Source organism: Zeus faber (genome assembly GCF_960531495.2).
Source record: "Zeus faber genome assembly, chromosome: 18".
Taxonomy (NCBI): Eukaryota; Metazoa; Chordata; class Actinopteri; order Zeiformes; family Zeidae; genus Zeus; species Zeus faber.
This window is the reverse complement of record NC_137210.1, coordinates 2556535-2570393: the sequence shown is the minus strand read 5'-3', so window position 1 is coordinate 2570393 and position 13859 is coordinate 2556535. Positions and strand designations below refer to the sequence as shown.

Sequence of the window (13859 nt, the reverse complement as noted above, 5' to 3'; positions counted from 1 at the left end):
GACATTAAGCTAGGCTTTCGCTTTACTTGTTACATTTTTACTGACAATCAGGTATAGACGGCACCCTCATCGTAAGTCAAACATCTGTGAACATTCCTTCTAGAATGTATGGAAAATATTCTACTGTAAATATCTTGTAGATTTTTCACATATGCTTTTTTTGTCCCGAGAGAATACTGGTGTTGGGACCGTAGAGTGACAAGACTTTTGGAAGATTATTATATATATATTTTTTTTTTGTCCGTCAGTTTAATGCACATAATGCTTTTTCTTCCCCTAACATTTTAATTTTCATGTTGACAACGAACCCTTTTCACTTTGAAATGAAATCGTGGGTTTCGGATATTTGTGTATATATCTTAAACGGACTGGATTGCTTGTGGGTCAATCAATGAACCTTAAGTCCGCTGCGTGCTATTGAATCTTACTTCATATGATGGGTTCACTTACAACCCTTATGTTGCAAAGCATTTACTCTGGCCACCCCAGCCGTTGTTTAGTGTACTATGTTAGTATGAAATCATATTTGCGTGGAAGTTAAACACTGCTTGCTACCAATTCAGATGTAAGCACTTTTTTTCAAAAAGCACACCCGCAGATAAATATTTCTGCTTTAGAACGTCTAAACCTTTTAGTTGTTTTTATTTTAGTTTTGTGAATTAATATTCAAATTCCCAATTTGAGATGGGGAAAACAATCTCAATGTCTTTTTTTATGTTTTAATCATTGAGCAACTTAACCATAACATGGCCATAAGTGTCCTTGTATAAGCTGGAGAATATAGGAAAAAAAAAAAAAAAGAAACAACTTTGTTTTGTGTATGTGTGCGTGTATGCGGGGTGAGGGTGTCTGAAGATGAACTTTTTGATAAAAATAACTATTTTTGAAACGTCTTGCATAAGGCACTGATAATGTTTATCGTATGCAGTCACTATTGCTACCCTTGTTTTATCTCCGTAAGATTCACAAACTCGAAAGTCGAGAGCTTTTGAATATGGACAGGACTTTCCCTTGTCAAGACACTTGACTTTGGCGTCGTCACACTTTTACAGAACTCAAGAAGGAGATCCTCTTGATCCACACAGGGGGTGGGTGATCGATCACAGCTCGGATAATCGGGTTAATTTGCATGGTCTCTTGAAGTTGTTGGGTGGAGTGGACTTGTTTTTATGAATATTAATGTACGGCTTTAATTGTAGCTGATTTTCAGTAAGGTAGCCTATACCATTAGACTTTTTGGTAATCTATTATTTGTAAAAGATCTGATGAAATTGCTTTGATTGTCGTGTCACGTCCTTATAAAATAAAAAAAATTCTCTATATTTGTTCACCAATGTATTTTTTTTTTTTAATTCATATTTTTTTGTAAGACCCATAATTTATCTGGGGCTGAAACTAAATCCGAAGACGCTCCACTGTCTGTATTACACGGGGTTCGGAAGTGACCACAGTGTTGAAACAGCCCTCATCAAAGTAGTTAACGACCTTAAAGGATAGGTTTAATATTTTTCCACCCAGGTCTTATTAAAATGTTCCCATCATTTGTTGCATGAACTCTGCCCCCTTGGACTGCGTTCAAGCACATTGAAAAGCTGCAGCAGACCCCCTGAGTTTCAATACTAAAGGGTTCAGTGAGGTTATGTTATGAACAGTTCTAAATGCTGGGAACCAACCTAGGGCCCGAACAAATGACTTGAAAACTGTATAGGCCTGTCTGGCCCTGTTCCTAGCTGATTTACCCCCTGTCTGATAAGCGACACTTTGTGTCTCTCGACGATGTCAAATCTGAAGAAGTCAATTACCTGTGGGGTCCCGCAAGGGTATGTTCTTGGTCCGCTGCCTTTCAACCTGTACATGCTCCCTCTTGGTACCATCTTGCGGAAACGCATTAAAGCCTTCCATTCCTCTGTGGACAATACACAAATGTGTGTTTCACTTTCCTCTGATAAACTCAGTCCTGTAAACAAATATATAAAATATATATAATAACATATAACATATACAATGCATTGATGACATCAACCACTGGATGTCTTATAACTTTCTACAGCTCAACAAAGGAGACAGATCCTTATGGTAGGTGCTAAAGCTCAGAAGCAAGAGATTCTGAATCCCATCCCATTTGCTTTGCACTGTACCCAGTGAGCAGTTCAGATACCTCTACAGTATTAATCTATATTTTGAGAATCATATTACTAAAAACACTAGGATATATCTCAAACTTTGAAGCTTTCCATCTCATTCCTCTTCTTAAATCCTTCTGCCTAAAATACATTATGGTTCATGCATTCATTTCCAATCGATTGGAGTTTTGCAATGCCCTTTATTTTGGACTACCCAAAAAGAATGGGGCTCCAGCTTCTGCCACAGTTCTCACTTGGCCCCTGATAGAATATAGAATCAATTTCAAATTAGGCTACTACTGACCATCTACACTGCTCTAGTCTAAATGGTCTAGCTCCTGACTACATCTCTGACCCAGCTCACTGGCGGATCAGACCAATCAGATCTCTCAGACCGTCAGGCAATGGTCTGTACCTAGAATCAGATCTAAATCTGGTGAGGGTGCATTTACCTGCTATGGCCCGTTTCTTTGAAACAAACTGCCTGCTGACCTGAGGGCTGCCACAACAATGACTTATTTTAAATGAAGTTCCTCAGGCCTTACAGTCTGCAAGTTAGTTTGTGTGTGTGTGTGTGTGTGTGTGTGTGTGTGTGTGTGTGTGTGTGTGTGGCGGCACTGTATCCTGTTTGAGGTTGCGTGGGTTGTGTTGTTGTATAGGGCTGGGCAATATTGACAAAATCAGATATCACAATAATTGTTCATGAAAACCTCAACATCAATAATATGATGATATTTGTGTATTTATTTTTACTACAGTATAGACGTGTGGAATTTTTGGACTACATCATATCTACCAATGCAATCATTATTATTCAATTACTGCTTCAATTTGTAAAATATACCTGTATATGTATGTATGTGTGTATGTATGTATCTTTCCATCTAACTATAACATTTATAATAATAATAATAATAATAATAATAATATTTGTTTTAATTATTGTTATTTTTGGGGGGGCGGGGGGTGGGGTTCTCTACTCGAAGTGGTGAAACGACCGAAAAAACCCGCATCATGAGCACCTGGGAGTTCCCGGACCCCAAGTTGAGAAAACCACAGTGCTATACAAATAAACTCCACTTGACCCGTTGACAGTGTGCGTTGGAGGGCGGACCCGAGATAACTCACCAACACACACCTTCAAATAATACCAACACGCAGCCCTGAGTCTCCCAGCTGGGCGTGTTGTGACGTGGAGCGTAACAGCGTTGAAAACGTCGACTCTTTTTAAAAAGACAGTGGTTCCTGAGGAGGGACTCGGTAAAGAGCCGTTCGATCGTACACCGCTGCGGTCAATCGATTCACGAGGTGTGATGAGTTGTCAACATGATTGAATTTTGGCGGAAGAATGCGAAGTGTGCAGCTCCGGAGTCTTTTAGCATCATTCTCCCCAAATGATTCATGCGTGAATCACAAAGTAATGGAGTTCTGTCCAAATGATTTCATGCGGTGGAAAGTGTAAATCAGTCACATGCCTTATGAATTATGCCAAATAAATGAATACATTACATTATTTATCACATCAATTTAGTCCTCTAATTATTTTCAGCCTGCGATGACTCGCTCGCCCACTGAACGGAACCTCGACGAACGAACGACCGACTCTTTCGCTGGAGTGGCTCCCGACTACCGAGTCATTCAAAAGATTCTTTCGCTACGAGCGAATCGTTCGCGAGTTTTGCGTCGAGGCTTCGCACATGAAAACACTTTCTCAAGGAGTAGAAGAGCGCGCGGCGTTGTCCCCAAAAAAAACACTCGTGTCATATTTTGACCCGTGATTTATTTGTCTCTAATTTTCGGACTCGCCGTGAAATGGTGCGTTGTGAAAGGTAAGGAAGTTGTTTCCACCCCTGGATTTGTAATTCAACCTAGACTGTAGTTGTATTTCAAAGGACTGTTTTCATAGATCCTCTATATATATATATATATATATATATATATATATGTGTGTTTGTTTATTTCAAAACACTGGGTATTGGAATTTGACATTGCATTCACGCAATTCACTTTCACACGCGCGAACTCTGCTAAAATACGCCTCGCTCATCAGCTTTCAAAATAAAAGTCGTCTCCCTTGCGCTTTGGCCAACGATAAATGGTGTTGACGAATCTTCAGCACACCTGTTGCATCCGGGTGTCCACGAGGCACACCTGATGGCACACCTGATGGCACACCTGATGGCACACCTGATTGATACAACATCCATGTCCTGATATGAGACCGGATATCTGTGGGGTCTTGCTTGTGATAGAAGTGAAATGTTGTCTTTGAGGCTGTACCAACAAAGTAACGCTTCCTTTCTGCACTTCACAAGACGTGGCCTAGAGCTGCTTGGTCATAATGTCGACATTACTAATGACTAAGTAGTTCTTGTGTTCAAATATCTCATGAAAGAACCAAGAGTCCCCCAAATGTTGTCAAATGATCGATTTCAATATATAGGTTCAAAATATTGCGGTTTTTGATGTATTTATAGTTGACATATGTAGAGTGTGTTGAACACTATACACATATACTATGTTGTGCTGCTACACACACACACGGACCTCATATATTTTTGCTGATCTATTTTTCTTATAGTTTAGCTTCTTATTCAGATTTTTATTATTATTATTCTCCTTGGCACTTTTCGGGCTAAAAGTGTCTGGAACAACACAACCGCTGGAGCTACTGACAGGGTTGATGTCTCGTTAGAACCGGGGCGTCTCGTGGTTCAAGTTTCATCCATACCAATCCACATCCGGAGCAGGAATTAGTGAAAAACTGATAAAATTATGACCGGAAGTAGCCGGCGGTTCGTGCATCGCCTACATGAAAAGGTATGAAGACCTTCGGTCGGTTCGTGGAATGAGATGAGTTTGTGGAGTAGGACACTATGTGACGTCATCATCCAATTTGTTATAAATGTGCAGGTTGTGGCTATGAACACACATTCGCACCGTGCAAGCTACATAGTGTGGACTCCATCGCTTGTGTGTGTGTGTGTGTGTGTGTGTGTGTGTGTGTGTGTGTGTGTGTGTTGTGTGAGTGTGTGTGTGTGCGCGCGCATCGCCTTACCTGCTTGACGTTGTGTGTGTATTGCCTTACCTTCTTGGCGTTGGCGGGGTTTTTCTTTGGATATTTTATCTCTTTTGCCCTTTTTGTAGATATAAACGCATTCTGTTCGCGTCTGACCCGGTGCTGTGTCCCTCCTGCGACATTTGAGCCAGTCGTAACACACAAACTTTAGGAGTCAAAAATAGACCAAAACATATTCCGTGTTTGTGTCGTCACACATGGAGTTCGCTTGCAGCTCCAGAGCAACGGGTCCAAACTGTGTTTGTTTTATTTTAGTCCCGAAAGTTTAAAAAGTTGATAATGTCTCTGAGGGACATGCAGTATTTAATCCAGTTGAATGGAACCGTGTCATTGGGAACTTCCACAGGAGTGATTTCCTTCCACAGAGACACCGTGAGGCAGGACTCTGGACTACAGGTACGAGACAGCCACCTTCTAATTTTTAGGATAAAGTCATATGACACAACAAGTGTATCCTTGTATTAGTAATTCTGCATGCCCTAAGGACTCGGGAAAACTCGCATCATTACATCAGCCGATGCTGCGTTCCACGGAAACTCAGAAAATTGTACTTGTTTTAAACTAATGCTGCTGTAAAGACCAGTGACAGCACGAACTGATGCTACATTTTTATTGGTAGCAATAATGGACCTGATGTATTCCTGCCTGCAGCTATTTTTATTTTTTTTTGGGGGGGGGGTTGCCTTGTATCATTTCCCTGCAGCCTGAAGTCCACCTTTTTCGTAAATCTGGCCTTGATCACCCCTGTGTAGTAGGCGTAGGGAATCGCAATGAGGTCATGCATTGCTTCCCACCTTCAGGTAACGATGGAGAGCATACCCATCAGCTGGACTGTGCAAAGGTGTGATGATCAGGAGAACGGGGCAGACCTGACGAAGAACAGCGGGGTCAGTGGCACCAACGCACAAGTCCACGATCTCTTCCACGAGGACGCTCAGGTAGAGCCTCATCAACTGAATAAGCAGCTTTTTTGTAGACCTGCATATCCCTCTAATTTTATAAAGGGTCGACCACAAAATGGTGTTTGAGATTTGGATGAATGAGTGGGTGATGTTCAGTCATTGTCGCTGTCTTTACTACAAACTCTCCAGATTTCCCCATTAGAACGTTAATACAAAACACAACAATAATCGTACATTTCCAAGCACCTATAGAACATGTATTTTCAACTATGCAAAGATAATTATACCCTATATGCATAAAGGGGAATTTAACAAACATTATTGAAAATATGCCAGAGGAATGGCTTTTTACAAAAAAGAGAAGTAATGTTACACCACTATTTGTAATCAGGATTAAAAGAATATATAAGAACAGCCTGGTATCATGACAGTGGGATCTGTGATGATCTTAAGTAGAGCACAAGTTTTAACAGTTTGTTCTGAGGTTTTAATTTTCTCCATATACAGTATTACCTGAAATCTCACCCAGAAAAGGAAGTGTGTGTGTGTGTGTGTGTGTGTGTGTGTGTGTGTGTGTGTGTGTGTGTGTGTGTGTGTGTGTGTGTGTGTGTGTGTGTGTGTGTGTGTGTGTGTGTGTGTGTGTGTGTGTGTGTGTGTCCATGGATCAGGCTTGTTGTTCCAGCACATCCCACAGATGCTCGATCGGATCGGACCCTAACCCCAGCCATCCACATGATGGAGAAGAAAACATGATTCATAAGACCAGCCAACTTCTTCCATTGCTACATGGTTCAGTTCTGATGCTCACATGCCCATTGTAGGCACTTTCAACGTAGGACAGGGGTCAGCATGGGCACTCTGACTGGTGTGTGTCTACACAGCCCCATACGGAGGAAGCTGTGATGCACTGTGTGTTCTGACACCTTTCTATCTTAGCAGCATTAACTTTTTCATCATTTTGTGCTACAGTAGCTCTTCTTTGGGATCGGACCAGGTGCTTGACTTGTCACTGGTTCACTGGCTGTGCTTCCTTGGACCACTTTTGTTAGGTACTAACCACTGCATACTTGGAACACCCCACTAGACCTGCCATTGTGGAGATGCTCTGACCCACTTGTCTAGCCATCACAATTTGGCCCTTGTCAAAGTCACTCAGATCCTTACGCTTGCCCATTTTTTCCTGCTTCCAACACATCAACTTGAAGAACTGACTGTTCACTTGCTGCCTAATATATCCCACCCCTTGACAGGTGCCATTGTAACATGATGATCAATGTTATTCACTTCACATATCAATGCTTTACGTTGTGGCTGATCGTTGTGGCTGATCAAGAAGAAGCGGAACCCTGCAGCTCGCAGTTTGTTTTTACGTGCTGTGAGCAAGACCTTATCAACAAAAAGATAAAACATGTCATTTGTTATTGCCGGCAATGACTGTGATGAAAACATGTTTACCTTTACCCTTATATAAAAACTTTCCAGGTGGGATTCAGCTGAGGGAACACTAGATGTTATTTAGATGCTAAGGCTCGACAAATTCTGGTTGAGTTTCAGAGTCTGTCAAAGTTAATCACTCGTTTAACAACTTTAACTGGGGATTTATTGGGGAAAAGTGTAGTGTGCTTCGTCCGAAGTAATTAGCTTCAATTTAACATTTCTATCAGTGCTTTAACACCTAAATCACCTCCTCACCCCATGGACTCCCCCGGGGGAGTAATTAAGTGTTATCATATCTTAATTACCAAAAGCTGAATAACAGTGAAATATAATAGTTCCCGCATGCCCACATGGATGTCTACCAAATTTTTTGCTTTACAATCAAATTTAGCTGGGTTTTAGCCTAGACTCATACACTTCCTCTCAATGTCTTTTCAACCAAAGAAAGTTTTATGTGAGGAGGTGGTATCATTCATATTCCAGTGCCCCCTTCTTTTCTCTCTTGTGGTGCATCGCCTGCTCTCTCATCTTCTTCTTGTTTGCGGTTTTGATAGATGATGCCCAGCACCCACATACAGTACTGTATGATTGAGAATATTCTTCTCCGCTAACCAAGTCTATATTCCATATGGCCAGGGGTTCCAGACCCCAAACCAGCCGTGGTGGAGGGTCAAGCTCTTCCTCTGGGAGCCGGTGCTCTTCGGAACCTGGGATGGCGTCTTCACCACCTGCATGATCAACATCTTTGGTGTGGTGCTCTTTCTCCGCACCGGCTACCTCGTGGTGAGTGTGTGAGTGTGTGAGTGTGTGTGTGTGCAGCGTATGGTTCAAAGATGTGTGCTTACCCTTGTCGAATGGGAAAAAATCAGTCTTGATTCCAATTCCTTTTCATTGGTGCTCACAGAAAATGTTCAGTGGGTGGCCTGCATTGCTTGTACTTTAGGTTGTTGGCACAATAGATATCTAAAAAAGGGCGGTGGGGGTAATACAACATTTATAGTTTGTGAGAAAAACAAATTCATCGTCATGTCAATGTTTAACTTTTGATTGATTGTCAATTTGGCTTGGCTGCTGTTTCAGCACTTGTGTTACAGATTTTCAAGTACGAAGGGGGACCACTCTTTGGGGAACCACAGTTCCATTTATGTTAATGTGTAAAATGTTGCGAGCGTTTATTATTCCAGTATTTATCCACAGCACTGGTAAATATGGTGACTCAAGTAGTCCTGTCCCCAAGTTATCCTACTTTTAGTGCTACAAAAGCGAGCATGGCGATAAGTATTTTAATTTTGACCCCAACCAATGGCATGTTCCAGGGGAACACAGGCGTGCTGCTGGGGATGCTGCTCGTCTCAGTGGTAGTGCTGGTTGCCTTGGTAACTGTGATGTCAGGCATAGGAGTGTGTGACCGCTGCGGGACTGGGAGTGGAGGAATCTACTCCATGATCTCCACCGTCCTGGGAGGCAGGGTGGGGGGCACGGTGGGCCTCCTCTACGTGTTTGGACAGGTGAGGTCACGTGCATGGGGCCGGTCATCCCAAAAATGTCTTTTATTTTATTTTATTTTTTTTAAATTTTAATCTGTGTTGTCAGCATGCAAAAGAGGGTATGCCCTGATATCATAGACAGACAATCTGCAAGTGAGTGGATTTCCAATTCCCAATCTGCCAGGGTTAAAATTTGTTTTAATTTTATTATATAAATATAACCCCCGTCGTGTTTCCCATTTCACCCCTGCCCCCTGTTGCAGTGCGTGGCCGGGGCCATGTACGTCACAGGCTTCTCGGAGTCAGTGGCCGAACTCCTGGGCCTCCAGACGCAGTGGGCGGTGCGGGGCATGTCTGCAGCTGTACTCCTGGCACTCCTGGGCATCAACCTGGCTGGTGTGAAGTGGATCGTCCGCCTCCAGCTGCTACTGCTGGCGCTGCTGGCCATCTCCACATTGGATTTCGTTGTGGGCACCTTTGCGCACTTGGATCCAGGTAGGGCTTGATGGGGTGTGGGCAGGGTCTCGTAAGAATCTGTGTCTGCAAAACAAGTCTTTCCCATGTAAGTAGTAAGATGGCGCGCCGGGAATAGGAAATGGGAGTACACGTTTTTGGGTAGGTTGAATAATCCTTTGTTCAGGCATGGAGCTCCAGTCCAATAAGCACTAAAATGACCAGCCAGAAAAGTCTCTCACCACAAGACATCTCACAACTCTGAACACACAATGCCTGTCCTTGTAGCATGTATGCACATGAACCAACTGTAAATATTCAATATTTATTTATTTATCCTTACCATTTACCATGACTATAATTATGCTCATTCACTTAACCTTTTTTTGAAAATGCTCCTTACATATTGCATGTATTGCACATACTGTATACACCGATCAGCAACAACATTAAAACCACCTTCCTAATATTGTGTTGGTTCCCCTCATGCTGCCAAAACAGCTCTGACCCATCGAGGTATGGACTCCACAAGACCAATGAAGGTGTCCCATGGTATCTGGTACCAAGACGTTAGCAGGCAGATCCTTTAAAAGGGCAATAGACAACTTTTGCGCCGTTGTCGCAAAGACAACCGTATCGCTGTATGATCGCTCATAGTGCTCCGCATAAATGATCATTACCACTTCGGAAATAATAGAGAAGAAAGAAGCATGTTCACTGAAGAGGTAAATTGACACAATTGTCACAATTTTAGTTTAACTTTGTGGAGGTATGTTCTTTCCCAGGGCCAGGGAATGAGAGCGCCAAAACAGCGCCGGTTGGCGTGTGTTATTCAATGTTCAAACAAAACATGGCTCGTGGGCCAAAGGGAAAAATCATAGGCTCGCGCTTAGGCGCGCTGCCACTGTGACGTGTCCGGTTCGGTACGCTTAGCGCTCGTCTTGCTAGATCGGTTCGTGCGTCCTGCAAATATGCACTTCCTTCACTGCGGGGAAAAAAACAAACCCTAAATTACTTCCTGGTCCGGAATCGGACGAATCAGCGGAGCCCCCCAGTTGATTCGCCCAATCCTCTGCAGCTGAGCAGCCCCAGAATGGGAGCCTTTCTGCAGCGGCGGCTTGACCACGCACCCTTGGTCCGCCACTAATTTATTTTGGTTACTTATATTTGATACATAGACATATATACATAAAGGTTGCATTGACTGCTTCCGCTCGTTGCTGCCATACATCAATGTCGCCGCCATATTGAAATGGGCAAAACTGGCCTGTAAACAAATACAAGTAAACAGGGGAGCTGCGTTTTTTCTGGATAAGAAGCACTACAATGTTTAAGTTTGTCAAACAATTTCAATGAAGGGCTTTTATATTCAAGGGTTTATAATCTAACTATAGTAGATTGCTCCACCATCTGCCATTTCCACTAATGGTTGGAGGCCAAGTCAACACCTAGAACTCTGTCATATTCCTCAAACCATTCATGAACAATTTCTGCAGTGGGGCAGGGCTCATTATCCTGCTGAAAGAGGCCACTGCCATCAGGGAATACCGTTGCCATGAAGGGGTGTACTTGGTCATGGTGGTGGTCAACAATGTTGTGGTAGGTGGTACGTGTCAATGTAACATCTACATGAATGCCAAGACCCAAGGTTTCCCAGCAAAACATTGCCCAGAGCATCACACTGCCTCCGCCAGCTTGCCTTCTTCCCATAGTGCATCCTGGTGCCATCTCTTCCCCAGGTAAACAATCCTCAACTGGCCATCCACATGATGTAGAAGAAAATGTGATTCATCAGACCAGGCCACCTTCTTCCATTGTTCCATGGTCTAATTCTGACACTCACATGCATTGTAGGCACTTTCGGCGGTGGACAATGGTCAGCATGGGCACTCTAACCGCTGCAAACCGGGAACAATGCACAGAGCCTGCCATTTTGGAGATTCTGACCCTGTCATCTAGCCATCACAATTTTTCTGCACCAGGATGCGTTGGAATTTTGTATCTCTTGCCACAAATTTTAGATCCGACAGTACGACCAGATGTCACTTTTTTTGTTAGAGATGGGCTTAAAAACTAAGTACATATAAAATTCAGTAATGCTGCTATTAACATTAACGTTGTATGTCACCATACTCACGGCCCACTCTTTCTCTCACTCTCTAAATGTCATGTATTATACTCCTTTTCAACAAGTTAATATAGGACTCTGAGGTCCCCAACACGTCTTTGAAGTTTTCTGCTAAAAACGCCACTCAGATTATGCATTCTAGCCATTATTGCATGCCTCTATACCACTCTGTTTTAGTCCTTTTCTCAACGGGCTGTTTCTGTGTCTGTAGATTTAAATTCAAATGAGCTGCTACTCCCCTACCCCACTCCGGCTACATGGTGGGCTAGGGAAGAGGTGAAATAGCCTCCGTGATTCATGGCAAGTCAGTAAACTTCTTGTGAATCTCTATAAAATCAGCAGCAAGAAACACACAGGGGACATCACCACCCATTCTCTCATTTTACTCTCCCGTTATTCAAGAGTGTTGATAAGATGGAGTTTATCTTACAGACATTCAACTTACAAACTAAAACCGTAATCATTCCACACAGAACCTTCAACTGGCTGATGACCTCAATGGGTTTTACAGCAGGTTTGAAAAGCCCACATTCACACCCCTCACCCGCTCATCACTGCAACATCACACACCTATCTGCCCCCCCCCCGCACTGACCCACCACCTACACTGGGGATCTGTGAAGAGGATGTGAGTCAGCTCTTCCAGAGACAGAAGAGCAGGAAGGCTCCAGGCCCAGATGGCTTGTCTCCCTCCTGCCTGAAAGTGTGTGCTGACCAGCTGGCCCCATCTTCACCTACATTTTCAACAGATCACTTGAACTGTGTGAACTCCCCTCATGCTACAAACACTCAATCATCCCGGTCCCCAAGAAACCCCCCATCTCTGGATTAAATCACTACAGGCCCGTCGCCCCACATCTGTGGTCATGAAATCCTTTGAGAGACTGGTGTGGGCCCACCTGAAAGACATCACAGGTCCTCTGCTGGACCCCCTGCAGTTTGCCTACTGGGCAAACAGGTCGGTGGATGATATAGTCAATATGGGACTGCACTACTTCCTGCAACACATCGACTCACCAGGGACATACGCAAGGGTCCTGTTTGTGGATTTCATCTCGGCATTCAACACCCTGAAATCCTGTGCTCCAAACTCACCCAGCTCACTGTGCCAGCCCCCACCTGCCAGTGGATCACTACCTTCCTGGGGACAGGACGCAGCAGGTGAGGCTGGGGAAAACCACATCCAGCACCCGCTCCATCAGCACTGGTGCCCCCCAGGGATGTGTGCTCTCCCCTCTGCTCTTCTCTCTCTACACCTACAACTAAACCTCAGGAGACCCATCTGCTAGACTCCTGAAGTTTGCAGACAACACAACGGTCATCAGCCTCATCCGGGATGATGACGAGTCTGCATACAGAGGGGAGGTTGAACAGCTGGCCCTCTGGTGCGGTCAGAACAACCTGGAGCGGAACAAGCTTAAAACTGTGGAGATGACAGTGGACTTCAGCCCCTTTAGCCCCCCCAACACTGCCGCCCTCACCAAACTCAACAGAACCGTGTCTGCTATGGAATCCTTCAGGGTTCTTGGATCCACAATCTCCCAGGACTAAAAGTGGAGACCCAACATCGACACAGTCATCAAAAAGGCCCAGCAGAGGATGTACCTCCTGCGCCAGCTCAGGAAGTTCAACTCCAGGAGCTGCTGATTCAGTTCTACACTGCAATCATCCAGTCTGTCCTCTGCACCTCCATCACTGTCTGGTTTGGTTCGGCCACCAATCACGACAGGAACAGACTTCAACAGACTGTGAGGACTGCAGAGAAAATCATTTGTGCCAACATGCCCTCCATTCAGGACTTGTAATTGCCAGAGTCAGGAAACATGCAGGAAACATCACTGCAGTATATAATACTATAATTCTGATGGGCTTGTCAAATCACATGACTGACCTAGGCAGCCCACAAAAAAACTGACTGGGTTGTCTTATTTCACATTTTGTGTGTTTGTAGACCCATCAGAGGTGTGTGTGTGTGTGTGTGTGTGTGTGTGTCCCTCAGTCATGGATTGTGATTAATGTCCACCTGAGCAAACTCCTCATTGTACTGGAGACAAACAAGCTTTCCATTTTCTAGGATATACCTTGTACAATCCAGACACATGCACTGCGATGGCCGCCGGAGGGAAGTATGAGATCAGTTTTTGGATTCAGTGTATGCTGACTATATAACTGCTGACCAATAGGGGTCGCTGTAGCATTACTCACACTATGTATTCGGCCAAGATCAAAAAATAAATAAATGAAACTGGA

At 43.8% G+C, this 13859-nt stretch overlaps 1 protein-coding gene across 1 annotated transcript in view; it reads left to right on the top strand.

Moving 5' to 3' along the window:
• Positions 1-6008: 6008 nt before the first annotated feature.
• Positions 6009-13859, top strand: part of slc12a8 (solute carrier family 12 member 8) — a gene marked incomplete at its 5' end in the record, with an annotated part of 22626 nt that continues 14775 nt past the window's right edge. Inside the window, 4 exons of the mRNA XM_080019505.1 lie at positions 6009-6140; positions 8178-8324; positions 8858-9049; positions 9292-9523. Coding sequence (XP_079875631.1) covers positions 6009-6140; positions 8178-8324; positions 8858-9049; positions 9292-9523 — 703 coding nt within the window. The remainder of the gene's footprint in view (positions 6141-8177; positions 8325-8857; positions 9050-9291; positions 9524-13859) is intronic.